General features: G+C 41.4%; 1 protein-coding gene across 1 annotated transcript; it reads right to left on the bottom strand.

Moving 5' to 3' along the window:
• Positions 1–42: 42 nt before the first annotated feature.
• Positions 43–26,499, bottom strand: LOC137322641 (E3 ubiquitin-protein ligase TRIM62-like). The gene is made up of 8 exons (XM_067985548.1): positions 25,936–26,499; positions 19,060–19,155; positions 16,676–16,780; positions 15,657–15,890; positions 15,493–15,515; positions 7,577–7,725; positions 5,576–5,821; positions 43–71 (listed from the first exon to the last, which is right to left on the bottom strand). Exons 1-8 carry the CDS (start codon positions 26,497–26,499, stop codon positions 43–45), a joined length of 1,446 nt encoding a protein of 481 aa, XP_067841649.1.
• Positions 26,500–26,767: the final 268 nt, after the last annotated feature.

Genomic DNA, 26,767 nt, shown 5'->3' with positions numbered 1-26,767 from the left:
ATTGGGTATGAAGCAATATCATGTATCAAAACCCAAAGAGGCTTAAGCTACTTTTCGCAGAACATGAATTTCTGATTTTAGTCAAAGGAAAAAGTTAATTATGGATTGAAAAGGCCTCTTATCTTAAAGCAAGTGCTCATTGATATAAATGTGGTTAATTTTTTCAAAGAAAAATAAATAAAACTTTAAAAATGAAAAAGGGTCAGCATGCCTAGAGAAATACTTTAATTATCTCAAAAAGGTGACAAGGGTGAAGGCAGTGCTTTGAGATGGCCCTGTGTCCTGAACTTTGACTTTTGGAGTGTTCTGGAAAATATGGTATGCCTTAATAATCTACGTGCTCATGCATTTACTGTATACACCTAGAATTTGGCTAGCCTTACATTGAGGAAATTATTTAAATAGTTAAAAAGAGTGCAGTCTCCATTAGTGTTACACTGTTGCATTATATTATACAATTTACTTGAAGGGAGATTAATCATTGTAGCTAGTTTATAAATATCATAGATTGCTTTCTTTTTATTTGGTCACAGGATATGGGTGACACTAGCGTATTTATTGTCCATGTTGCCCACCATATGGGCAATGCTGGGTCAAAAACTTGGAATTCCCTATCTAACATTGCCCACTCCACCCATTTGAAACTCAAAATTGCAATCAAGCTCCCATGTACATCACAGAACTCCGATTTGTATATTATAAGAGGCTTCCTGTCTGAAATAGTTGGGTGCTCCTGCTGCCCTTCTTAGGATCTACCAAAGATGGCGGCAGCCAGCGTGCCAGCATAAATGAGATGGTAAGTGACCCAACACAATTTCCAGCCTATTACAGCACCATTTACACTGGGTAGAGGCACTTAAAATCAGCCCCATTTACTGATGATTTTCTCATTGCTGTCTGTGCGACCATGCTGTGCAAAAATTGGCTGCTGTGTCGGTCCTCATTAACACCACTGACGGCATTTCAAGGGTGACTCTTTGGCTGTGAAGTGCTTTGGGAGATCTTGAGGCTATGATAAGAGATATATAAATGCAAGTTATTTCTTTATCAGGTATTGCTCTTAATATCAGCTTAATTAGTGACTTAGTGTTTGTACAATAATGCATCATATCTGTTCAATAACTGCTCAAAAATGCAAGTCTGCAGTAATTACAACAAAACTAGAATTAACGACTAAATAACCATTCCACTGTGAGCACCTAACAGGTGCTAACATTATTGCAGACAAGCTGATTCCACTAACTGTGATTCTCAACAGCTGTTCTAATATGAAGTAATTATCTTGTGCATGTTCCTATGTTTTATTTTTTGATACATATTTGATGCATATTCTTTCTCATCCCCACCTGAAGGCATTTCTTTCTTGCTGGGGTATCATTCTATATTGTGTTGGTTGCCCTCTAGTGACTGGCCATTATCCATGTGTGAGCCTTCACAGTGAACGTCAGCCGACTGCGTTCACCATGGCCATCACAGCCGATCCCGGACCTGTCCTCACCCAACATTCAATCAAGCAGACTCCAGGCACGGGTTGTTAGGTTGTTATCAGGAGCAGGAATCCTGGTAAATTTTTCCCCTCCCTAAGCCAGGGGTGTTACGGCCAATTGTAGCACCCTTCTGCCAACCTGGCTGAGATCAGTTAATTAACCTCAGGCTGGAGACCAAGCCAAGCACCTTTGTGGTCTACTCATCAGATGAACTCACTAAGCCAGTAGGGGAGCCAGTCACAGTATCGATCTTGTTTCTCAGGTGATAATGTGGGCACTACTTTTTAAGGAAAATCCAGCCTAGGAATTGTACAGGGCTGAGTGACTCTCTTCGTGGCGAAATGCAGGAAATAATTTTGCACAGAATCATTGAATTTAAATGGGCTACAAATTAAAACATATCACTACATGAAGCAACATGACACAACAATAAGAATCCCCCAATCCAATATAATTTTCTAAATTACAGTCTAAAGGATTTGGTTTCTTTGAGATCGTTCCTTTCATGTGACCCCAGAACTATTTCCAATAAACTGTCTGTGTAAGTGACTAAGTTTATAATAAATTCACTATCACTCATATTTAACTCAGTTATAAATTTGCCTCTTTGTATAAAGGGTGATATGAACACCCATTTCAAAGAGAAGCCAGTTTAACTGTCAAATTTTCTGCACAGCGTGAATATGCATAATTAGCACAATGCTTTAATCATTTGGTAAGCATGTGTGCCTCAATCAGATCTGATACTCTAACCTCACAATTTTTTCAAACACAGTATAACATTATGTATACTTAATAAACATCCCTTTGTACCCTGAGTTACCTCACTTAAAATAAGTAAAAGTTATGGTACAATGTTAAAGAGCTTTTTTTCCTTCAAAGTTCTTCTTCAGTTATGATTTATCTCAGCTGGCCTGCTGTCAGAGCAGTAGAATTGGCCCTAGCACTCTGTGTTATGGAGGGAAAAACTGTCCAAAGTGTTGCTTCTGATCACTATCCAATGATTTCTGATGGAAGTCTATGTATGCCAATGTCTGGCAGAATCAGGCTTGGCTGTGATGCCCCCAGCAGCGAAATAGCTTGCTGCACCCAACGCCAAACCTTACATAATGAATTCTTGGATGAAGTACTGGACGGCAACAGGCTGCAGCGAAACCATATCCCAGCATGGAGTCAATGCCTTTCAGAAGAGATGGGGAGGGGAGAAAATGGTAAAGAAAAAGAAGATTGACAGGAATAGTAATTTATCACATCTGCTGTCAAGCCATGGAGAAAGGTCAAAATAACCTGGAAATTACTATTAGCAATATTATCGCATCAACGCTTAACAAGTTCCTGTAACATTCTTCTGTCTGTTATTTTAGGGGATCTATGGAACCATGGGCTATAAATTGAGCCAAGTAGGGCCCGTTTTGTAGACGCTACGCGGCCTCCTAAGGACCCAAAATGGCATCCAGAAAGCACGCGCACGCTTCTAGTGATGACATGTGCCGGACACCATCTTGGTAAAGGCATTTGCACGCATGTGCAACACTGATTTAAAGGGACAGATACGATTTTGGAACTCAATGCTCCAAACAGCGCACTGTCTTTACCTTGCACAGCTGAACAGGTCTTAAACAGCATGGAAAACCCCCTGCCAATGCTATTTATCGGATCATGCTGGATTTACAGGTTAGTTGCTGGATTATTGCTTCTGGCTGCTGATGCATTTGTACCTGTTTTTGGAGGTCTCCTATACTTGAATACTAGAACTAGGGGACATAGTCTAAAAAATTAGAGCCAGGTCTTGCAGAAGTAAATTTAGGAAACCCTTCTACTCGCAAAGGGTGGTAGAAGTTTGGAACACTCTTCTGCAAATGGCAATTGATGATAGCTCAGTTGTTAATTTTAAATCGGAGATTGATAGATTTTTGTTAACCAAAGGTATTAAGGGATATGGAGCTAAGGCAGGTATATAGAGCTAGGTCACAGATCAACCATGATCTCATTGAATGGCAGAACAGGCTCGAGGGGCTAAATGGCCTACTCCTCTTCCTATCTTCTTATGATCCTAAAATAAAGTTTCAATCCTGGCTGGCTTGTCGACAGCAAGGGTACTGGTAGAGTGGCAGGGGTGGGACAGGAATGCTGTCGTCCTGAGAGAGGACAACAGGTTCATGTTGCATGGAGTCACTGCCACTTGCTGCCTCCTGTTATGCATCACCTTCTCCTGCAAGAAAGCGGGACGTGAATCGATGAGTGTCCTGCAGGATGTTTGGGTGATGTGTCTGTCATGGTTGAATAGCTGCCAGTGTGTGTGACCTGTGAGTTGAGAATCTGCGGCTTGCAACAGTGGTAATGTGTGAGGGTGAGAGGAAGAATCTGATTGGAAGAGTTGAGTACTGATTGAAAGAGTTTGTTTGTATGTGGATGATGGAGGGTGTAGTGCGTGGAGCAGTGGATGTGGCTAGTGGTGCAGTTGATAGGAGATGCCACTTGACAGTTGACCTCACTCACCTGCGTCTATGTTCGTGGTGCTATGTGCCTGGCATTGGCTTCGTCCCCTATTGCCTCCCACTGTCTCTTGAGCATATGTCTGGAGGGCCTCTTGCCCCCCTGCGGATCTAGGATGTTCCTCCTTTTGTCTGCCTCTTGCACCAAGGCCTCTAGTGCATCGGCAGAGAACCTTGGTGCACACTCTTTCGCAGGCCACCAGCACAAACTCAGATCGGCAGATTGGTGAGGTCTGGCATGCATATTGGAGGATGTGGGATTTAGTAGTGTGCAACTTTTATTCAATGTTTAACATAATTCAACAGTTTGTAAACATAGGGACGGGACCTGCATCTGTGTTTTACGTTTGCAATGTCTGATCTCCATTCAGACTCTGTGCAGACCCGTATCTTATATTTTGCAAATAAGAGGTGCAGGCTACCTTTAAAAGGTGCAGGCTGCCTTTAAGTGGTGCTAGCCACTTGCTCGATATAGGGGCCCCCCTGTTAGTGAGCAGTCACACAACAGCGCAGCTAGGCCTGGCTGCTTGCAGATATCAGGTAAACGACCAGGCAGCATGAATCTCACATGCTGTGTGCATCTCAGCGACTGGGCGCAGGTTAATCCCACACTGTGACCACCCCCCCGCACCCAGATTCGGGGGTTATTGAATTTAACCCCCCATATTTCTATGCCCCATCATTTCTATTCCAACTCTTTGCTACAGAAACCAATGCTAATTCCACTGCCCTTCTCTCTAGCCCTTTTCAAATGTTAACCCATTTAAAAAACCACCTATGTTCAAATAGCTGATAAGAGAAATGTCATACAAATATGTTAAGCCTTCTTGAGATAATATACCAATAGTATTTTCTAGGTTTATATGTTTTAATCTAAGGCAAAATCAGACTACCTCAGGCCTTGCCTCTCAGAGCTCTCCAATAGGAATTTACCAGCAGATGCTCAAAGTAAATATACAACCCAGTATTTTTAAAGTTCAGTTTGAGGAATTCAATGCAGCTTAGCAAAGGAGAAGTAGCCAGAAGGTCACTTTTAACCTACCCTGCCTGTCAGGAAACTGATGGGTTTGGGTGCAATGCTAATTTTATAACCTACCTGATTTTACTTTCCATTGAAGTCAATGGAGAGTAATATTGGGCAGGGTGTAAAACAGGTGTTCCACCCAATTCCATGGGCTCCCTGCCCAGCGAGATAGGTTAAAATTACCCCCAGGTGAAAGCACTTTTCTTTTGTTTTTTGTCACAGAAAATATATAAACTGATTTTTTGAAGCAAGAGTCAGTGGCTAAATCTGGCCAATTCCTTTCGGTTGCAAAACAGTTAAAGGTGCAAAATTTCCTCCTTTGCTGTTGCAGGGGTTTAGAATAGGGTAAAGTGCTTCAGTAAATTTGTGATAAAAGGAAACCAGAAGTGTCATTTTCTCAGCATCATAAAATGCTAGCACTCCCCCAGTGTAATTCAAATAAATTCCAACCCTTTCCAGTTTCCCATTGACAGTAACTTTTAGGGGTATGTTACTGTGCCACGCAGTATACTGCTCGCAGCTGCATTCCAGAGACCATGACACATTGTTCCTGCCCAACCAACATTTGCCTTTCCTGGGTATGGATGAATAAGCAACTCCAATCTCCCAATCAGACTTGCTCTTCACCACCACCTCCCAGTAATGATTGCCAAATGTAAACCCTTGAGAGCCAAGCACATACAAAGTGTCATCAAATCGTTTGGGGCTGTATGGAGCCTTTACGATCTCATCTGTGTAGCGTACAATTGTTCGGTCTTCTGACAGGATAAGGTTTTCATTTGCAGTTACAGGGTCAAAAGTAACAGTAGTTGCATCTGTGTTTTTAAAAAAGAAAAGGTTATCTAAAATAGGCCCATTAAAATAAACATATTTAACAACACTATAAATGCATTATGTTCCAATTGTAATATTTAAATTCTTGTTCATCAATAACAGAATGTTAAGTCAGGTAGTGCCATGGTGCAGTGCATGGTCTTTCAGTACATTCTACTACAAGAAATTAAACTTAAATAGTGCCTTGAACATAATAACACATCCCAAAGTGCCTAATAGAGACAAAAGTAACCGGACACTGAGCAGCTGTGGAAGAGGAGTTAGGGAAGGTGAATGAAGGCATGGTCAAAAAATTATTTTTTTGAGGATGTTTTTGAAGGAGAGGAGAGAGGTCGTGTTAAGGGTGAGAGCTCCAGAGTGTGATGCTAAGACAGCTAAAGGTTCTGAGGCCAAAGGTGGAGGGTGGGGGGGGGAGTGCAAAGGAGGCCAGAGTAATGAGCAACTGGCACATGCAGGAACATAGGGCTGAAGAAAGTTGTAGGCGCAGGGAGTAATGAGGTCGTGCAAGGCTTGGTAGCTGAGGACAAGGATTTTGAACTTGATGTACTGGAGCATAGTGAGCCAATGACGGTTAGAAAGGACAGGGGGATAGAGAATCGGGAGCTTGGTTCTGAATAGAATGCAGGCGGCAGAGTTTTGGAGAAGTTGCAATTTTGGAAGGGTGAAACTTTTCCACCCTAATTGGGTCTGGAGGTGACAAAGGCTTAAATGAATCAGCTAATGTGAGGTAGGGGCAGAGGGAGGCAATGTTGCTGAGTGAAAATAGACAGACTTGGTGGTAACCAGGATGTGGAGTTTGAAGTGGCAGCTCATAATTAAACAAGGCCCGAGGTTGTGTGCCATCAGGTATAGTCCAAGCGAGCAGTCAGGGAGAGCAATGGAGTCGGGGGACAAGGTACTGAGCATTTGGTGGGATCCTAACAGGATGGCTTTGGTCTTGCCATTGTTGAGTTGAGGGAAGTTCTTGCTGATCCAGGATTTGATATCAGCTAAGCAGCCAGACAGCACAGTGTCGGTTGAGGAATCAAGGACTAGGCCCACAGCTTCCTACATGGAGACTTTGCTGTTTCAATCTCAGAGAGAGGTATGAAATGGGGAGCATAGACTTCCCCAAAGGCAGATAGGGAACAATCATAAGTAGCTCTCAGCAAGTCATTGCATATACCTCCTGCAAGCCAGTCAAGGGTGCAACTGACAGAGGTTTGGGAGCAACAGTGAGGGGATTGACATGAGACAAGAAAAATAACTTCAATATTAAGGAAATGATATGTTACTATTAAGGCATTCATATTTTGAACTGAAGTGCATCTATACTTCAAAAATCTCAGAACCTCTTGTGGTAATATGATATTATTAAGCAACCGTTATTGATCGATGATGGAATTCTGCATGATTTGTGATGTAATCTATTGCTGAAATTTTTCTTTTCAGTGAAATGTAACTGCTGTGCACAGATGGAAAATGTGAAAAGAGGACACAAAGCCTGCATTAAAAAATAAGAGGTTCTTTTAAATGACAAAAATGCTTTTCTTTAGGGCTCATCCTTATTCCATCTGTTGGGCCTTAACTCTCAGCATAAGAAACTCAGAAATAAGATATATAAATATGTTATTATTACTTTCAGTAGTATTTTTAACATTTAATTTCTCATTTAAATCACATTACTGTAATTTTGTTTTTAATTGTAGAAGAATCAGAGCCATTGTTGTATTGCAAAACAAAATGCTTAGACTCACATGCCAGTAGGGCTTTTCTGACCGAGGTGTCATTCTTGGACAAAGTGTTGAACAGCTTGCTGATTGACTTAATCAAAGAAGAAAGTTTGCCATCATCAACCACAGTATCATGGATAACCAGTGTCTGTTTCTTTAGTAAAGAATTGATGCTAAAAGAAAAAATAAATTAATATACTGTTTGCATCATGGGAATATTACAACAGAAACGAAAATATTTTAAACTAAAAAAAGATAAAATTAAATACATCTCAGTCTATTCCATGAGGAATTGAAAAGGTGCTGAGATCTTCTGTGTCCCCATTGTGCATAGCACAAGTAAAATATGGTGGAGACGAGCCTGTGACACTGAAGGCCTGTGCACCAGGTGTGTGCTAGGATTGTTAACCAGCCAAAACTTACGATAAGCTTCAGTACCTGAACAGTACTGCAGCTGCTTATTGCCCATATGAGACAGATCCTGCATAGTCGGCCCCCGTTAGTCATGTCAGGGCCTTTTCTTAAAGGGGAGTCTGCTTGGTAGTTGTATGAAGTAGCAATATTTTGACACAGTGATTTGTATATTTCATTGAATTTTTTTTTTGCTTTCACTACTGAAGCCACACCCACTTTCTTAAAGCTACAGCTCAGTTACCCATCTGGGGTGTTTGAAAGGGAACTGCAATTGCACAGAGCCTACATAATACATATGTATATCCCACTAGGCATCTCTCTCTGTATCTAGGGGAAGAAAAGTAGGATCAATGAGTACACAAGATAGGAATCTTCACACTTTAGAGCTCAAGAACAATCCATCCATACATTGGCACCCAAGTATACTGGCCAAGACATTCATATATGCACAATATCTGAGGAGATCTCCATGATTTACTAGAGTGGTTGTAACAGAACTGTGCAGCCTCCTGCAGCCAGACTTTGAAACCACTTCAAGGACAGGGTCAGTAGTTGTCAAGGTGACTGCTGCCTTGAAATTTTGATGCTATTAAACCATTCCAAGCAATAGCAGGACGTATCTGACTAATCTTCCAATATATGCACAACTTCATCATGCGGATGACACATGCATTGTTTGCCCAGGCCAGGGATTTCATTATTTTCTCCATGGATTGGTTGCTGCAAAACGAAGGCTAACCATTGGAGCCCTAGTTCATGACCCCTTTCCCAAAGCCAGGAGCTACACCAAAAGAGGGATACAATGGGACACATGCAGCTACCAGACTCTTGGTGGAGCAGACCATTGGGATGATGAAACAAAAGTTCAGATGCCTCAACCGATCAGGAGTTTCCTGCACAGAGTCTATCACAGATTATTACAGTCTACTGTGTTTTGTACAACTAGGCTCTGCAAAGGGCCATTGTCATAGATCATGGAGAAGAAGAGAGCCTGCCTCAACCAGTGACAGAAGAAGTCCCTGACCAGGAGCTAGAAGAGATGTCTGCACCCTAAGACCTGTAATCATCCTGATCACTTCTCTGAGTCATTTCTAATGCATCCAGATCCTTTTTGAGATAGGGTGACTGAAATTGCATGCCATGGTCTGGAACTAACCTCTCCATTGATCTGTACAATGTCAGTAAAACTTGTCCTGACTCATAATCTAATTCCTTCTAGGTGCACCCCAGAACCTGAAACAGTTTCTGCTCCGCATTATGCCATGATTGTAGTATAAACCTAGAGTCAGAGCCGATCTGACTGGACAGAGAAGTGATGTGAGACATCCTGCAGGGGGTAGTCTCACACCACTTCGGTTTGATACCGCATGATACCATGTGTCAAACAAGGTTTAAAAAATACCCAAGGGGGCTCCACAATTAATATTAATGGATTAGACAATACAGATGCTTTTATCCTCACTGTCTAAACAATTAAAAATTTAACTGCTAGGAGAGAGCTTGGCACATGTGTCTAACCATGCATAAACAGAGCTCTCTCCTAAGCGGAAGAATTGGAGTTACAGCCGGACAGGAGCCAAGCAGTGCAAACAGTACTATCTGAGGCCAATAGCTGCAGTGTAAATGCATCATTGTTTATAAATGATTCACACTAACCAGATGCTTTCAGTACATGATCAATTATCACTCCCAAATCCTTTTCCTTATTCACCATCTGTAATTGGGATTTTGCCTACCTAGCCCTACATAGTCACTGGCCTCCTATAAAATAGTACCTTTCCATTGTGTTTTTGTTTAAAACTAACTTGGGTGGCCAACCAGGTCCTGAAAAACATCGCCCATTTAAGGGGAGTCACTTGTATGAATTTTATTGGTATTAGATTCAAATAGTTCCACAATTCTATTGAATTGCTGCAAGATAGGGCATATTCATTGCCTTCCCATTAGCCTATTTTAGGAGCATTAATGCTATGTGATTTCTTGAAGACTCAGTGCAATGTGTGTGCAAATTGACCTAAACAGAGTCAGGGGGCGCGATTTTAGCTTTGAAGTCTGGGTAGGTTGGGGGTAGGGGGGCAAACAAAATCGGGCATTTCTGGAGTGGGATGGAATCCCGGCTCCAACCTGCCAAAAATGCATACAACCCAGACCCATCTGGGTACGCGTGCCGTTCCCGAACTCGGATGTCCCGCCAGCAATTAAAGCCGGCGGGACGATATTTAAACCAAAAATTGAAGTACTTAAAGTACTTGAAATCTGTCTTAATGTAATTAATCATGCTGGCAAGCGATTTCAACGCTGCCTCAACGTCTTTCCTGTGCTGTGTGAAGTATGCCATGAGAAACTAGGCAGGTTGCAGCCGGCAGCCATTTGGCCATTTAAATCCCTGTTTGACAGATGGGGATAAAAGGTGAGTTATTGCAGCAGGGCAGTCAGTTATCACAGACAAACTTTTGGCTGGGAGATCTTTGTGTTTAGACTGAAAATTCTTGGTTTACACTCCAGCTGACAGCAGGTCATGCAGGTGCGCAGTCCGCCCACTGCAGGGGTTTCGGATGGCAAACCCGGAAACAACGTTAAGGGGCACAAATTAAGTCGCGATCGCACGGGGAACGGTTGGATTTAATTATTCGGGTTTGCCGCAGGCCCATTGATCCCCCTCCCCTCCCGTCGCCTTATTAAAATCGTGCCCAGGGGATTAGCAGTTCATTGGTAAGTATATCCACAATTAGTTTCTTGCTTTACTGCAACCGGACCGTTTTAATTTAAATTTAATTTATTTTTGTTGTTTATTTTATTTTAAAATTCAGTTTAGGTGGATCACCCCGCCTTGAAAATATAGTGATGCCTCCTGTAAGGGGAGGCACCTGTTGCATTCTGATGGGATTAGCCTTGTTCCACCGACCATTCAAAAAGCTTTCATTCATTTCCCTTTGTGGCTGACAGGCACCACAAGACTTTCTCTTTTTGATATCTCCTGATTTTACTGTTTTGATTGGTTTAGTTATTTTTGTTGGTTTTTTTTTTGCTTAAACTAATCTGGATAGGCATCCCACCCTCTAATTTTTGTGGAGGCACTTAAAGGCTACATCCAATCCCACAATCCCAGCTGCCTGTCTAAAATAGGACACTTTCATTGCCTGTTTTGCAATGAAAAGAAGTGTATGTTTCACCTCCTTTCCCAATTGCTAAAAGCTCCAGACCATACTTGTGCAGCTCGACACACTATATTCAACATTATATATGGAGAGGGTGTGGTTTATAAAGTTGAAGATTGAGAGGTTCATAAGTCAATCAAAACCTCAAGAGTATGTTGTACTGATGGCATGACATTGGCTCTTTTGTTCTTTATTCTGTCCAGCATTTAAATTTGGGCCATGGTTCTGTTGCTCATGGAAGGGGGAGGGCATAAATGGTTTATTAACATTTCTGGATAGTTGTCATCATGATTGAATGAATTAATATTTTTAGATTTACTGATGTTTTACTTAATTTTTTGGGAAAGGATTCAGTAAATATTACACAACTGTTTATTGGTAAGAATCACAGGTTATTTTTTTAATTCTCCCTTCCTAAATTAAGATATTAATGTTTTCTACAGCTTAAGTGAACTTCTCAAAACTAATTTCTCATTTACTATATATGAGTGTATGAGCATTACAGAGATTGAATACAGAACTTCCATGGCAACTGTGGGTGCTTGATGGGAGGCAGTCATATCCTGCACTGTTGCCTGACACAGCAGTTATGTGTTAATTAAAACTAACATTAGTAGCAATTATTACTGAGTCTGCATGTATGGTACAAATTATTCTATTTTAAACTATCTCCAGCTCTTCTGTATTTGTCATGTCTCAAAGAACTTCACACAATGGGATAGATTTTCATCTGTAAACATTGTATAGGCAGAGCACAGAATGGAAAATCAAGAGGAAAGGATCACGTGCCCATAACAGATCCAGCCCGATTTTACTTCCATTGAAATCAAGGAAATTGGACACCATTAGACCCATGCAACTCCCCTCTGCCAAATTTTCCTCCTTGCCTCCACCAGGTAATAATTCATGCTCAGGCAGTACAGGTAAAAATCTACCCCAATGAAATCTACCCATTGACAGCAATGAGATTAATGTGCTAAATTTGTTTTTTTGGCTAGCATTGGTTGAAGGAGGAAAGTTGGCAAAGACATTTGGAGAATTCTCTGCTTTCTTTCAACTGGTATCATGGAGTTTTTAGCTTCCACATGTACAGATAGGAGTGCAAGCACCTCCAGAAATGCAGCACTCCCTCGGTATTGCATTGCAGTGTCACAGTACATCATGAGCTAAAGTCCTGGTGTGAAATTTGAACACACAGTCTTCTGACCTAGAGGCGACAGCATGACCAACTGAGCCAAGTTGGCACAAAATATGTAACAGCTCAAAAGTAAATAAAGAATGAAAAATGGACACAGATGAACACTTTTTTAAACACAAACTTAAAATCATAATATTAAAGAATTTTAAATATTACATGTATTCGTTGATAAAGATTATTGTGTGAAATAGAATATGTAACTTGCCGTACTTTGCAGCTAGGCTTGGAAAATATAGTTTGAATTTTCAAAATAGATGCTAATTAGTGTCACATGGTTGTCACCAAAATAGTATCCATTTTTTTTACCAACTCCAGCTACCAAGAATTAAGTGTGGCACATTTTATAGTTTGGAGAGCAGACACAGAGTAGACATTTACTCAATCTGAAGTGGCAATTTATGATCTTTGCAACCGACCAAATATTTTGGTATTTTTATCAGATCTCGATTTCATTGTATCTCTATACATCACTTTTTTGATTGCGCGCTCCTGGCATCGAGCCTCATCCGCCAGGAGTGCATTTTGGAAATTGTGCACACACTGCCAAGGTATCCATGATGGATAGAAAATCAGGGCTGCATGCATGCAGTTTCCAGAAATATACTTCTGATGTTAGGGTCCGTGCCAGGAATGCACAATCAGAAAATTTATACTCTAGCCTCAACTCTGTGTCATTCCATGTCCAAGCTCACTTCACAATGCAGGCACCTGTTGGCTGATGGACCAGCATGCAACCTTCCTCAGCTGCAGAGCCCTGGGATCCAAACCTCACAAGAACGACTTTTAAAAGAAGAATGCCATCTGAGCACCAATGTTTTCTGCAGTCATTAGATTTGCCAAGCATCTTGCAAAGTCTGAGAGCCAGTGTGGACGAGCCTACTAATCATGTCTGTGCAATCACAGGTGAATGCACATCATAACTACAGTTCACCTTGGAGTGTGCGACTTTCTGCAGTAGAGCTTTAGTGATTGTAGTCCTAAGCCCAGTCACAGTGTCTCATATCAAGGCTCAGACTGCTGAGGCCTTTATTTCCAATCTACAACAGAGTGTCTTGTCTGGTTTCAACATGCTAGGGGATTGGATGGAGAGAACCATCGTGCCCTCATTGCTGCACATTGGTCTGCTCCGCGCAGATCAGTGGGCATGGTGAGGCAGTGCCCAGTAACAAGGGCATGACTAGAATGGCCATGAACGAGGCTACTGCCTGTCTGAACAATGCCTCATCCAGCCCAGCACCCTTCTTCCAGCTAAAATGACAGTATTATACCAAAAAGTAAGCAAAGCATACGAGGTTGCCACCATAGCAGTGAGCATCATGGAGCCAGTTGTATGGCCATCACATGAATCATATCAGGGAGTCAACAGACACCTTAGTCACTGATACCCAGCACCCAGCCACCTCCTGCATTGGGGAAAGCACTAGGTTAGGTTCTAGACCACACAAAACATACATTGTCACCAAGGGGAAGCACCAGGGCAAGAAACATTATGCACATATACCAATCATTTATAGGATGTTAAATTTGTTTGCACTTTATTCCACTGGATGGAGAAAATTGTTTGAGCAGTTAGATCATTGAAAAGGCTTTAAAATTACTTTGAAAATTTCTTTAAAAAATAATTTCTAATGTGATTAGAAAAGGGAAAGATATATATATGTGTTAACATTAAACATTAAATATTTCTTGGTATATTATAAGGCTCAAAGGTTGTAAGTATGGATTATACAGTTAGATTAATAATTTGCAGTTTGTTTGATTGCCACTTCAGGTTGAGTAAAAATCTCAGAAAGCTTTGGAGATTTGCCTTTGGTAGGTTACCTTGACATATGGGGATATTTGCACTGGAGCAGAGATGTATAGGAGTAGATTATTTATACAATTATGAAGAGTTCTGTTAGGGTGAATAAAGAAAGACTATTTCCTGTGGTTGGAGACTCAGTAACAAGAGGTTATCAAATTAAAATTGTAACTGAGAGAGTGAGGAGGGAGGTTAGAAGATTTTTTTTAATGCAGCGTGTTGTTGCACATGGAATGGTTTCCCCGAGGTGGATATCTCTGACCTGATCCTTGAAAGCGACAGGGTGAGTGATGAAGTATGCTAGATTGATTCCTGGGATAAGACTGTTGTCCTATGAGGAGAGGTTAAATAGAATGGGCCTACACTCTCTGGAGTTTAGAAGAATGAGAGGTGATCTCATTAAAACATATAAGATTCTGAGGGGGCTTGACAGGGTAAATGCTGAGAGGTTGTTTTCCCTGGCTGGAGAGTCTAGAACTAGGGGGCATAATCTCAAGATAAGGGGTCAACCATTTAAGACTGAGATGAAGAGGAATTTCTTCACTCAGAGGATTCTCTACCCCAGAGGGCTGTGAATGTTGAATCATTGAGTATATTCAAGGTTGAGATAGATAGATTTTTGGAATCTAGGGGAATCAAGGGATATGGGGATTCGGCGGGAAAGTGGAACTGAGGTCGAAGATCAGCCATGATCTTATTGAATGGCGGAGAAGGCTCGAGGGGCTGCATGGTCTACTCCTGCTCCTATTTCTTATGTTCTTATGCTATGAAGTACTGCTAGGGGCAAATGCAATGGGACCTGGTTCTTCATTTTTGGGCACATCAAAAGGAATAAAGGAAGTTAGAATAGGTTGCTGAGGAGCAATGGAAATAAAAATCGGGAGAGATGTAAAACGAGCTGTTGACTCACCATCACCATTTTACACTATCGCACAAAGTCAAGATCTACCCCATACACAGCCAGAGGACAGAATGACTGCAGTACATCGAGGGATTCACAAGTTTTAGTAACATTCGTTTTTATGTTTTTCCCACTTGTGTTTTGCCTGTAGCCTGTTCACTATCACACAACCTCCTTTGGCTATGTGAGAGGGATGGCACCTGGGCCACAAACATTTACAAAATGGCCAACAGAGCCACTCTGAGACTGGCCTACAGGAAGCTCAATTTGACCCAGGCAAGTTGGGTAATACCAGCTTATCCATCTTCCAAACCCTTGCAAATTGTAGGGGGGAAAAACTCTTAAACATACAACCCTTTGCAATTCTATTCAATAAAACACAAGTCATTGAAAAATGAACTTTTAATTGTACAGCCCTTTAAAATCATATTTAGTAAAACCAAGCGATTTATTGAATTTCTTACTTACCGATATTCATTACAGTTTGCTCCCTATAGGAGAAACAAAGCAAAAAAAGGTTTCAATTGCTCTGCAACAAATCTGTTCAAAGAGAAGATTACCCATATTTTGATTTTAAAGCATTGAGAATAACAGTGAATAATTCTCCAAGAAAATTTTTAAAAATAAGTTACCTTTAGAAACCTAAATGAATCACTCTGGTTTAAAATGGTATTTATCTGCTGAATAGTTCTTTTTAGGTCATCAAGTTCTTCCACCCAGTCTTTGGTCTGTGTTTCTATGTATAAAGTGGCAGCCTGTCGTTCTGCTTCAATGAACCGCAAGGTCTGCTGCTCATCATCTTCAATAAGTGCTTTAATCCCCTTATAATGCTGTATAGCTTTTTCCAGATATCCAGAGTATGCTGCCTACATGAATTAATAATCCAAAAAGAAATATATTTTAGATTCCTTTCTTGGAAATACCCATTTTTATATATTTATATTTTAATTCAAGGACTACTGCTTTTAAAACAAAAATCATTAAAACAAGAATCATTAAAAATAATTACTGTAACGCCACCCTTAAATCAATACTAACTGAATTTTAAAAGTCTGTCTCAAACATGGAGTGTATTTTATATTTACATATTTCAAGGTGAACTCCATTTTGTTTACTTAATATTTAAAACAGTTGTGACTTTGCAGTTATATTCATGACTCCTCAATTTTGTTGTAAGTATCTAGTATTCCATTTTTGCAGCTTTGACTTATTTTATTCAGAGTCACAAAAAGTTCAGGGGCTGGTGGAAAAGTATGTTCTGTCAGTCACATTTAATACTCCATTAATTATTTTTAGATTTTATTTCCCATCCAAATAACAGATATGAACATTTTTAATATCCATTTTAACTTATTTTAAAACAGCAACAGAAGAGAAGACAAGCTGGCAATTGTGAGCACATTTAAAGACTTCAGTCGAATCACATCATTATATAGATACATAATAATGAAGCAGGCAGGTTAAATAGTACGATTAGTCATTCTGGGAACACAATACTGGGATTGATGAAACTCCATGAAATTAATCTCAATATCATTGTAGTTGCATAGAATGGCACTACAGTAAGAATCACATGTCACTTTGAATTATGTGATGCAATTGCTGGAGCCTGCCCCTCCCTTCCCCCCCAAGTTGCAACGGACCTGCTTACCCTGCACTGACAAGCAACTTTTTCACCTCCATTTTGTAAGACAATTAAGCGGTAAACAATAACATTTTTGCATATGCTATGCAGAATAACACATGTAGAAATGTGCTTCAACACAGAAATACATCTCAAGATTCAAAAGACAATAATAACTACTTAAGCCGTTTCTTCACCCAAATGAACCCACAACATATTACTCATATGGTACGCAACCTTATCTGCCATGTACATTTCTATAATAAGACCATAAGACCATAAGAGATAGTAGCAGGAGTAGGCCATTCGGCCCCTCGAGCCTGCTCCGCCATTCAATGAGATCATGGCTGATCTGATTTTTACCTCAACTCCACTTTCCTGCCCTTTTCCCATATTCTTTGACTCCCTTGCTGATCAAAAATTTGTCTAACTCAGCCTTGAATGTATTCAATGACTCAACCTCCACAGCTTTTTGGGGTAAAGAATTCCAAAGATTCACGACCCTCTGGGAGAAGAAATTCTTCCTCATTTCCATCTTAAACGGGCGACCCCTTATTCTGAGACTATGCCCCCTAGTTTTAGATTCCCCCTTGAGGGGTAACAGCCTCTCAGCATCTACCCTATCGAGTCCCCTCAGAATCTTATATGTTTCAATAAGATCTCCTCTCATTCTAAACTCCAATGAGTATAGACCCAACCTGTTCAATCTTTCCTCACAAGACAACCCTTCCATACCCGGAATCAACCTAGTGAACCTTCTCTGAACTGCCTCCAATGCAAATATGTCCTTCTTTAAATAAGGGCACCAGAACTGTACGCAATACTCCAGGTGTGGTCTCACCAGCACCCTGTACAGTTGTAGCATGACTTCCCTGGTTTTATACTCCATCCCCCTAGAAATAAAGGCCAATATTCTGTCTGCCGTTCGTTCGATTTGCGCTTGCCCATACAATTTTCATGGGCTTTTGCACAGCAAATTCCTCTCATCAGGTGCTCAATCCAATGCAGCTCCCTCTAGAGGGCATCTGGGATCTGTACAAATGGGGCAAGCTACAGTGTATCCCCTTAACCAATCATATTGAAGCATGTTAATAAGCCACGCAGAGACTGAGCCAGGAAGTGTAAGTTAGAATAGTGAGTTCAATGTCAAATCAGGTGCAGAAAGCAAAATAAAGATAGGGTAAGAAATATTAAATGAAGAGACAGAGATAAAAGAGACAGAAAGAAAAAGTTAAAAAGTGTAAAAATTTTAATTGAAATCTGAAGGAATGAGACTCCACACTTGTAAAAGTTAATTTTCAGTGCAGAGAGGTTGTTTCGCAGTCATTAAGACTTACCATGCCGTTAACAGGGTGCTTAGACTTAAAATGACTCGACGTAGCTTTTTCTGGTGACGTTAGTTCATATCCAGCAGATCAGTGCAGGAACTTCACACCGTTACATTCATTTGAATGGAGAGCCAGGCGTTGAGATGCTGTTCTCATAAAACTTTCGGAGGAGGCTCGCATCTGTTACAGGAACCTCCAGATTTCCGCGTTTAATCGCGCATCTGCGGTCGCCAGAAGTTGCACAGAAATAACGGTGAGCCCTGTTAGCCTCATCGTTATTTTCAGAGAAAAATCTGGTCCATTACCTTATTTATATCTCTAACTGTACTTCTTAAACAATAAGGGTCTTTTCTTTAAAACAACAACAACAACTTGCATTTATGTAGCACCTTTAACGTAGTAAAACGTCCCAGGAGCATTATCAACCAAAATTTCACACCGAGCCACATAAGGAGGTATTAGGACAGATGACCAAAATCTTGAGGTAGGTTTTAAGGTGTGTCTTAAAGGAGGAGAGAGAGGTAGAGAGGCAGAGAGGTTTAGGGAGGGAATTCCAGAGCTTAGGGGCTAGGCAGCTGAAGGCATGGCCACCAATGGTGGAGCGATTAAAATCGGAGATGTGCAAGAGGCAAGAATTGGAGGAGAGCAGAGATCTCGGAGGGTTGTAGGGCTGGGGGAGGATACAGAGATAGGGAGGGCCGAGGCCATGGAGGGATTTGAAAATGAGGATAAGAATTTTAAAATCAAGGCATTTCCGGACCAGGAGCCAATGTAGGTCAGCAAGCACGGGGGTGATGGGAGAACAGGACTTGGTGTGAGTTAGGAAATGGGCAGCAGAATTTTGGATGAGCTCAAGTTTATGGAGGGTGGAAGATGGGAGGCCAGCCAGGAGACCATTGGAATAGTCCAGTCTGGAGGTAACAAAGGCATGGATGAGGGTTTCAGCAGCAGATGAGCTGAGGCAGGAGTGAAGACAGGCGATGTTACAGAGGTGGAAGGAGACGGTCTTAGTGATGGAGAGGATATGTGGTTGGAAGCTCATCTCAAGGTAAAAATACAATTAGCTTTTAAGATAACACTTACTAACGCATGGGAATTCAATTCCCGCAGCTGTTTGACAGCCTCTTCTGTTTTTGTCCTCTTCATGTTAAGCTCTTTCAGTTTTTCCATGAAAGACAGCTGATAAGGAAGCAAAGGGAATTAATTACTGCACTCACTAGTAACCTGTTATTGATACAGGTCCTGAGAAGTATTATATTATGTCTCAAATTGCTTCATGATAAAGCCTTTATGAAGTGCACAGTCATAGAAGAGATTTTCAAAAGAGCATTCAGTCATTAGTTCAAACCCGGTAAATGCTCTTTTAGCTGCTATGGCAACCACATCCTGTAGTATCTTGAATTAGTTAGCTAAGTTCTCATCATGCCCAGGGGAGCTGTGATGTTAGCTATACTGAATGGAGGAAGATTTACCGTGCTTGTTTTGCATTTTTCCAAAGTCTTTACCATGTTATAGTGTCTTCAAAAATAAGACTGTGGAGGAGGGAAGGCAGCTTAGGGAGATAAATAATCAATTTATGTCAAGGCCTTAATGAATCTCTTGTCTACACAGGAAACAAAATCGAATGGCAAGTTTTCTAGGCCATCTTGCTTGCTGCTTAGTCACTGGCTATAAAACTGGTGTCAGCAGAGTTCTAGAGTAGGTTTTGCTACCTACCCTACTGGGTAGAAATAATGCATGCCTCGAGACCAAAAGTAGGAAGAGAAGAGAAAAATAAATTTAAAACTGATATTTCTGAAAAATTTGGAATTATTGGTAGTTGTATGAAGTAGCAATATAAATGGCAAAATCTTTTTAGTGGATTTTAGACTATTTGGTTTCAGCCATCTGAATGGCAGCTGTAACCAACAGCAAATCAAAATGGATCAAAGCCTGGGGCAATGCAGGCAGGGCAGTGAGGAAGATGCCAATGAAGTCTATGGTGATATCTTGCTTAAGTGTTTACCCAAAGTAGCATAAGAAGTAGGCCTTGAATCTCAAATGTGTATGGATCCATACAGCTAACACAATCATGTTGCAAAGCGCAAAGAGAGCAAGCAGAGATTCTGATTAAATCTGAATTTTACAGTTAGATCAAAGCTGTATTCATGGCAGGGAATCACAATAAGTCCAAAGCTGATTAGCTCTGCTGCTAATAATTGGTGATTTTTGATACTGTATTAAAACAATCAATTACTGTCCAAATTGTCAGGGCCAGAAAATTAGTCAAAAGATCTGTTTGCCATTCAAAATCCTGTTTTCCATCTGCTGGAAGCTGAGCAGACTATTAACTATCATCTCAAAAATTCCCTCATTTAGTTATTTATTTTTTAAAAAGGCCTTTTAAAAAGGCAAATAGATGCCTCAGCTCCGGCCTCCTGCCATGCTCATCCTACGTTCTCCACCCCCCCCCCCCCCCCCCCAACTGGCCTGACGTCATTGACGCCAAGTTCGGGCGAGTGTCAGAACTCACATTGGCGAGCCAGAATGAGCTTGCCGCCTGGGCCACTGGCCCCACATTCGCCGCTTGCCCCGAGTTAAAATCGGGGCTTCGCAGTCACCTCCCTCACTGCTTTACATGTAATCACTTCATTAATACCCTAACATGGACTATCATTGCTTGATGCATGTGCCTGTCATCACATCAATTTTGGGCTGCTTGCTAACACCACGATTTGGCAGATTCTCAAGTAATTCTAACTTTTTCCCTTTGTTTTCAAGAAGATAACCCATACTACCTGGGCAAGAAATGCCATAGGTGGTGGCCCCTGGCCAATGTCCTCTCACCCTCCACAAGGAGAAAGCCGTGGAGCACCTGGAGATACTAGAGAGTGGGTGATAGGGAAGTCAGAAGGCACATGTCAGCTGCAGGTTCATCAGGACATCTGCTTCTCTGTTACCATGCTCTGTATTACCTATCAGCACGCTACATCATGATACCCTCATGTCACTCCCTCTATGAAAGAGACAAGGAAATTCAGTTCCTCAGCAATCCTTTCTTCTTTTTCTCCTCCTCTAGATTTTTCAGACAAAGTAGAACGAGGCACCAATGGATCCAGCCCTGACTACACATCAAAGTGCACACTATCACACACTCTTTCTTTTTCAAGCATCAACCCAGTTCAAAGATAAGGAGGAGTGAGGCCATGGAGGGAATTAAACACGAGGATGAGAATTTTAAATTGGTGGTATTGAGGGACCAGAAATCAATGTAGGTCAGCGAGGATAGGGTAATGGGTGAGTGGGAAGGTGCAGGATAGGAAAGAGGCAGCAGAATTTTGGATGAGCTGAAATTTACAGAGTGTGAAGGATGAGAAGTGAACCGGGAGGGCATTGGAATAGTTGAGTCTGGAGGTGACAAAGGCATGGAAGAGGGTTTCAGTGATAGATGGGCTGAGGTAGAGGTAGAGGCAGAGGCATAAGATTAGAATGATGAGTGGAAAGAATTGCTATCATCTTATTGTGCCTACATTCAAATTTGAAATATTTGTTGACTAGAAATATTTTATTGCTGGTTTATTTTCATCCTATTTTAATATTATATCAATAAGATAATGGTTTACTCGAAATCTACTTTCAAAAATCATTGGGGGTGATTTTGACTTTGGGTGATAGTGTGAAATGGGCAAAATCGATTTGGCCGACTGTTATACATCTCTCCTGATACTACTTTCCATTGAAGTCAATAGAAATGAAAATCAGGAGAGATGGTGAATCAATTTCGCCCATTTTACACTATCGCTCCAAGTCAAAATTACCCCCATTGATTCAAAAGATCCTTTGCAGAAGTCACACTGACAACTAACATGGGAAAAATATTTTATCACAGTCTATAATGACTGTGTGTCCTTAGGGGCCTCTGTAGAGAAGTCTGATGCTGGTAATTATTCAGAGATTATTTTGCAATAAAACATAGAACTGTAGAGGTTACTTGATAGTTTTACTGGCTGTACCTGTCAGGGTGATTTGTGCCTATCAGTAATCATTTAGTTCAGTAGATCTCTGATTGATAGTTATGTGATTATGAAATAATATTAAAAAGGATAAATTGGTTCAGTGAAGCATCTAATGCTAATTTGTTTTGTATTTTAAAGCAAGTAATTTTATGTTAGTTGAGGTGCAAAGGAATAGGAGCACCAAGTTTGGTAAGCATAAATATTTTATGTGCACCAGCTGCTGGACTTTTAAGCTACAATACGTTACAAATATATGAAACCGTGATCTGGTCTTCCTGTTCAGACACCTTATCGGTTAATAACCGACTTTACACCGACATTCTATGTCGGTTTGGTAAAGACTGTGGACATTTAGATCTATTGCTGCAAAGGGCAATCATGTTCCACACTAATATCCACTTGTACCTCATAATCCTTAAAGGCAAAAGGTAGGGAGTACCTTTTGTTCAAAGTACTTATAAAAATATTGGTTACTGTTTTAATACAAACTATGGATTTCTTAACTGAATGCAGCACTCCAGAGGGGGTCTGACCATTGATCGTACCCCATCTGGAGTACTGCGTTCAGTTTTGGGCAACGAACCTCAGGAAAGATATATTGGCCTTTGAAGGGGATACAGCACAAATTCACCAGGATGATACCAGGTTTTAAATGGTTAAATTATAAGGACAGGTTGCACAAACTTGGCTTGTATTCTCTTGAGTTTAGAAGATTCAGGGGTGATCTAATCGAGGTGTTCAAAATAATAAAGGGATTCAATAGGGTAGATACAGAGAAACTATTTCCTCTGGTGGGGGATTCAAGAACACGTGTGCATAATCTTAAAATTAGAGCTAGGCCTTTTAGGAGTGAAATCGTTAAGGACTTTTTCACACAAAGGTTAGTGGAATTCTGAAACTCTCCCCCGCAAAAGGCTGTGGACGCTGGGCCAATTTAAATTTTCAAGACTTTGATTGATAGATTTTTATTGGGTAAGGATATCAAGGGATATGGAACAAAGGTAACTGGAGTTGAGGTACAGATTAGCTGTAACCATGATCTAATTGAATGGTGGAACAGGCTTGAGGGGTTGAATGGCCTACTCCTATTCCTATGTAACCAACCATTTCAAGTCTCCTTTTCTCCAGGCCACTCTGGTGACATGACTAATGGAGAAGAGCCATCCTGTCACCATTCATTTCACTCGGATTTGCAACTTCAGACCAATGTAGAATGACGGCTGTTCAAACCCAGGAAAACATGCCACCAGCTGGGTATGCTGCACACTTTGCTGTCTGTTTGATGGCTCTAAGTAGGCTTCCAGAAATATCCAGGCCAGTAAACACAGATTCCTGCAAGAAGTATGTATATATGAATGTTGTAAAGTAATGGGGGGGAATTATGTGTAGCACAGTCCTGGAAACTAAAAACAACATATATTATTACTTCATAGCTATGTTATTTCAGGATTTTGGGAGTATCATTGGCAGGTATAAGTGACTGGTGTCCCATGACACTGAAGCCAAATCTAAGTCTGAATTCAAGTCAAGTTCAAAACAATGGCCCTGAAATTCCTCCTCACTCTTGACCAGGTGCTGGACAGGCACCCAAATTATGCTGCACCTGCCTAGGCCTCACAGCATCTGAATTTGGTGGGCCAGGACATAAGCATGGACCACTGTTGGAAAACAATAGCCAGACAGCCTCGAGGGAAGGAGAATTAATTTATCTTTCCAGTCTCTTTTTCTTTACCATTTGGTCCCCTTAGACCCTCCAATCTGAAGGCGTCCCAAGTACAACACTGGCATCTGCCCGACAATGTGGAAAATTGCCCAAGTATGTCCTGTCCACAAAAAGCAGGACAAATCCAATCCGGCCAATTACCGCCCCATCAGTCTACTTTCAATCATCAGTAAAGTGATGGAGGGTGTCGTCGACAGTGCTATCAAGCGGCACTTACTCACCAATAACCTGCTCACTGATGCTCAGTTTGGGTTCCGCCAGGACCACTCGGTTCCAGACCTCATTACAGCCTTGGTCCAAACATGGACAAAAGAGCTGAATTCGAGAGGTAAGGTGAGAGTGACTGCCCTTGACATCAAGGCAGCATTGGACCGAGTGTGGCACTGGAGAGCCCTAGTAAAATTGAAGTCAATGGGAATCAGGGAGAAAACTCTCCAGTGGCTGGAGTCATACCTAGCACAAAGGAAGATGGTAGTGGTTGTTGGAGGCCAATCATCTCAGACCCAGGGCATTGCTGCAGGACTTCCTCAGGGCAGTGTCCTAGGCCCAACCATCTTCAGCTGCTTCCTCAATGACCTTCCCTCCATCCTAAGGTCAGAAATGGGGATGTTCGCTGATGATTGCACAGTGTTCAGCTCCATTTGCAACCCCTCAAATAATGAAGCAGTCCAAGCCTGCATGCAGCAAGACCTGGACAACATCCAGGCTTGGGCTCATAAGTGGCAAGTAACATTTGCGCCAGACAAGTGCCAGGCAATGACCATCTCCAACAAGAGAGAGTCTAACCACCTCCCCTTGACATTCAATGGCATTACCATCGCCGAATCCCCCACCATCAACATCCTGGGGGTCACCATTGACCAGAAACTTAACTGGACCAGCCATATAAATACTGTGGCTACAAGAGCAGGTCAGAGGCTGGGTATTCTGCGGCAAGTGACTCACCTCCTGACTCCCCAAAGCCTTTCCACCATCTACAAGGCACAAGTCAGGAGTGTGATGGATTACTCTCCACTTGCCTGGATGAGTGCAGTTCCAACAACACTCAAGAAGCTCGACACCATCCAGGACAAAGCAGCCCGCTTGATTGGCACCCCATCCACCACCCTAAACATTCACTCCCTTCACCACTGGCGCACAGTGGCTGCAGTGTGTACCATCCACAGGATGCACTGCAGCAAGTCGCTAATGCTTCTTTGACAGCACCTCCCAAACTCGCGACCTCTACCACCTAGAAGGACGAGAGCAGCAGGCACATGGGAACACCACCTCCTGCACATTCCCCTCCAAGTCACACACCATCCCGACTTGGAAATATAGCGCCGTTCCTTCATCGTCGCTGGGTCAAAATACTGGAACTCCCTTCCTAACAGCACTGTGGAAGAACCTTCACCATACGGATTGTAGCGGTTCAAGAAGGTGGCTCACCACCACCTTCTTAAGGGCAATTAGGGATGGGCAATAAATGCTGGCCTCGCCAGTGACGCCCACATCCCATGAATGAGTAAAAAAAAAGTACAAGGTCTACTGGTAGCTTCTTCAGATGCTCCTGAAAATAGGTTCCCTTTGGTCAGAAGGAGAGAAAAATGAGATGGAAAGACTGCTAATGCCCACTCCCATCCCATTTCCATGGAAAAATTTTACCTGCACCTAATGGAGGCACAGGCAGTCCACTCCACTTGGAGAAAGCCCCGTAAATCCCAAGACAACATAAAGGTCTCTTTTTCCCCTCCATAGTATTTTCGAATGGAAAATTTCCCAGAAGCTATGGAGAGCACTCCTGGGGCCATTGTTTTGTATTTTTGCCACCAACTTGATGTCACAGTGGAAACTTGGCTCAGTCTCAAGCTTCCATTTTGCAACTGAAAAAAATACCCAAACCTAACAAATCATTTATTTATCTCAGTTCTCACTAGTTTTTATTCCTTTTGTCCCATCTATTTATATTTTACCTCCATCCTGCTACCTCCTTAAGTTGGAGAAGAACAAATTGGCTGAAGACTTCACCTTTGTTTTAATTAGCAATACCACTCCCTGTTCACTTGCAAAAAATTAAACACTATATTACCCTACCAGGCTGCTCGAACAAGAACTGACAAAACATCTCATGTGTGATGCGAAGAATCTCGAGTCAGTTAATGTAGGTGTTCAAACCTGTCACCACAGAACTAAGTGAGTACATTATCCAATATGCTAATAGGTGTGCATGTACAAGATTTTAAAATTCTCTTTCATACTCACCTGAATTTCACTTTTTGCTTCTTCTATGGTCAAGATCAAGTGCTTCTTGTGCTTCCCTATAATACTGCAAAGACTGCAAATGCTTGCATGATCCTGTTTGCAATAGAGCTTGAGAGTTTCCTTGTGCTCTTCACACTTCCGCAACGACATTGCTTCTGTGGGGTCAACCAAAACATGATCCTTTAGCAATGCTTTCTCACTGTGTGGGCGAAGATGGGTTACGCAAAAGAAGGTCTCACACTGGATACAGCTCATTGCAGCAGGCACAGCTTCCTCAAAGCAGTAATCACAGACAGTTTTTCTTTCCTGGCATTTTGACAGTTGTTCGACTTTTTCAGCAAGCTTGGCATTTTTAAGCAACCTTGGCTTTTCAACAAATTCAACATGACATTCTGGACATATATAATTGTCATCTGGTGACTTGTGCTTCAGGTGATCTTGAATGCATCTTAGGCAGAAGCTGTGGTTACAGTTAAGAGTTACCGGGTATGTAAATATCTGCAGGCAGACAGAACAGGTAACTTCATCCTTGTAACTGTCTACAGGTCTAATGTAACCAGCCATTGTGACCATATAGCAAAATGGAGGGAGATCAACTATTTATATGCTCATGGGATATTCCACTTCTCTTTACCATAGTCTACTTGAATATGTAGGAAAATATAGTCATTTTTCAACTGATTTTTCTTAATAATTGCCATAGTTATTTTTGTAGGTTTTTAAAAAATATATTACCATGTAAAAGAATGATAGAATATCAAAATTATGATTTAGTTATGTTCTTCCAAAGGGAATGGTATAGTCTACAGATGTCTTTCTCCACTTACATACT

Source organism: Heptranchias perlo, chromosome 6, assembly GCF_035084215.1.
Source record: "Heptranchias perlo isolate sHepPer1 chromosome 6, sHepPer1.hap1, whole genome shotgun sequence".
NCBI classification, from domain to species: Eukaryota; Metazoa; Chordata; class Chondrichthyes; order Hexanchiformes; family Hexanchidae; genus Heptranchias; species Heptranchias perlo.
This window is presented reverse-complemented; position numbering and strand designations above follow the sequence as displayed.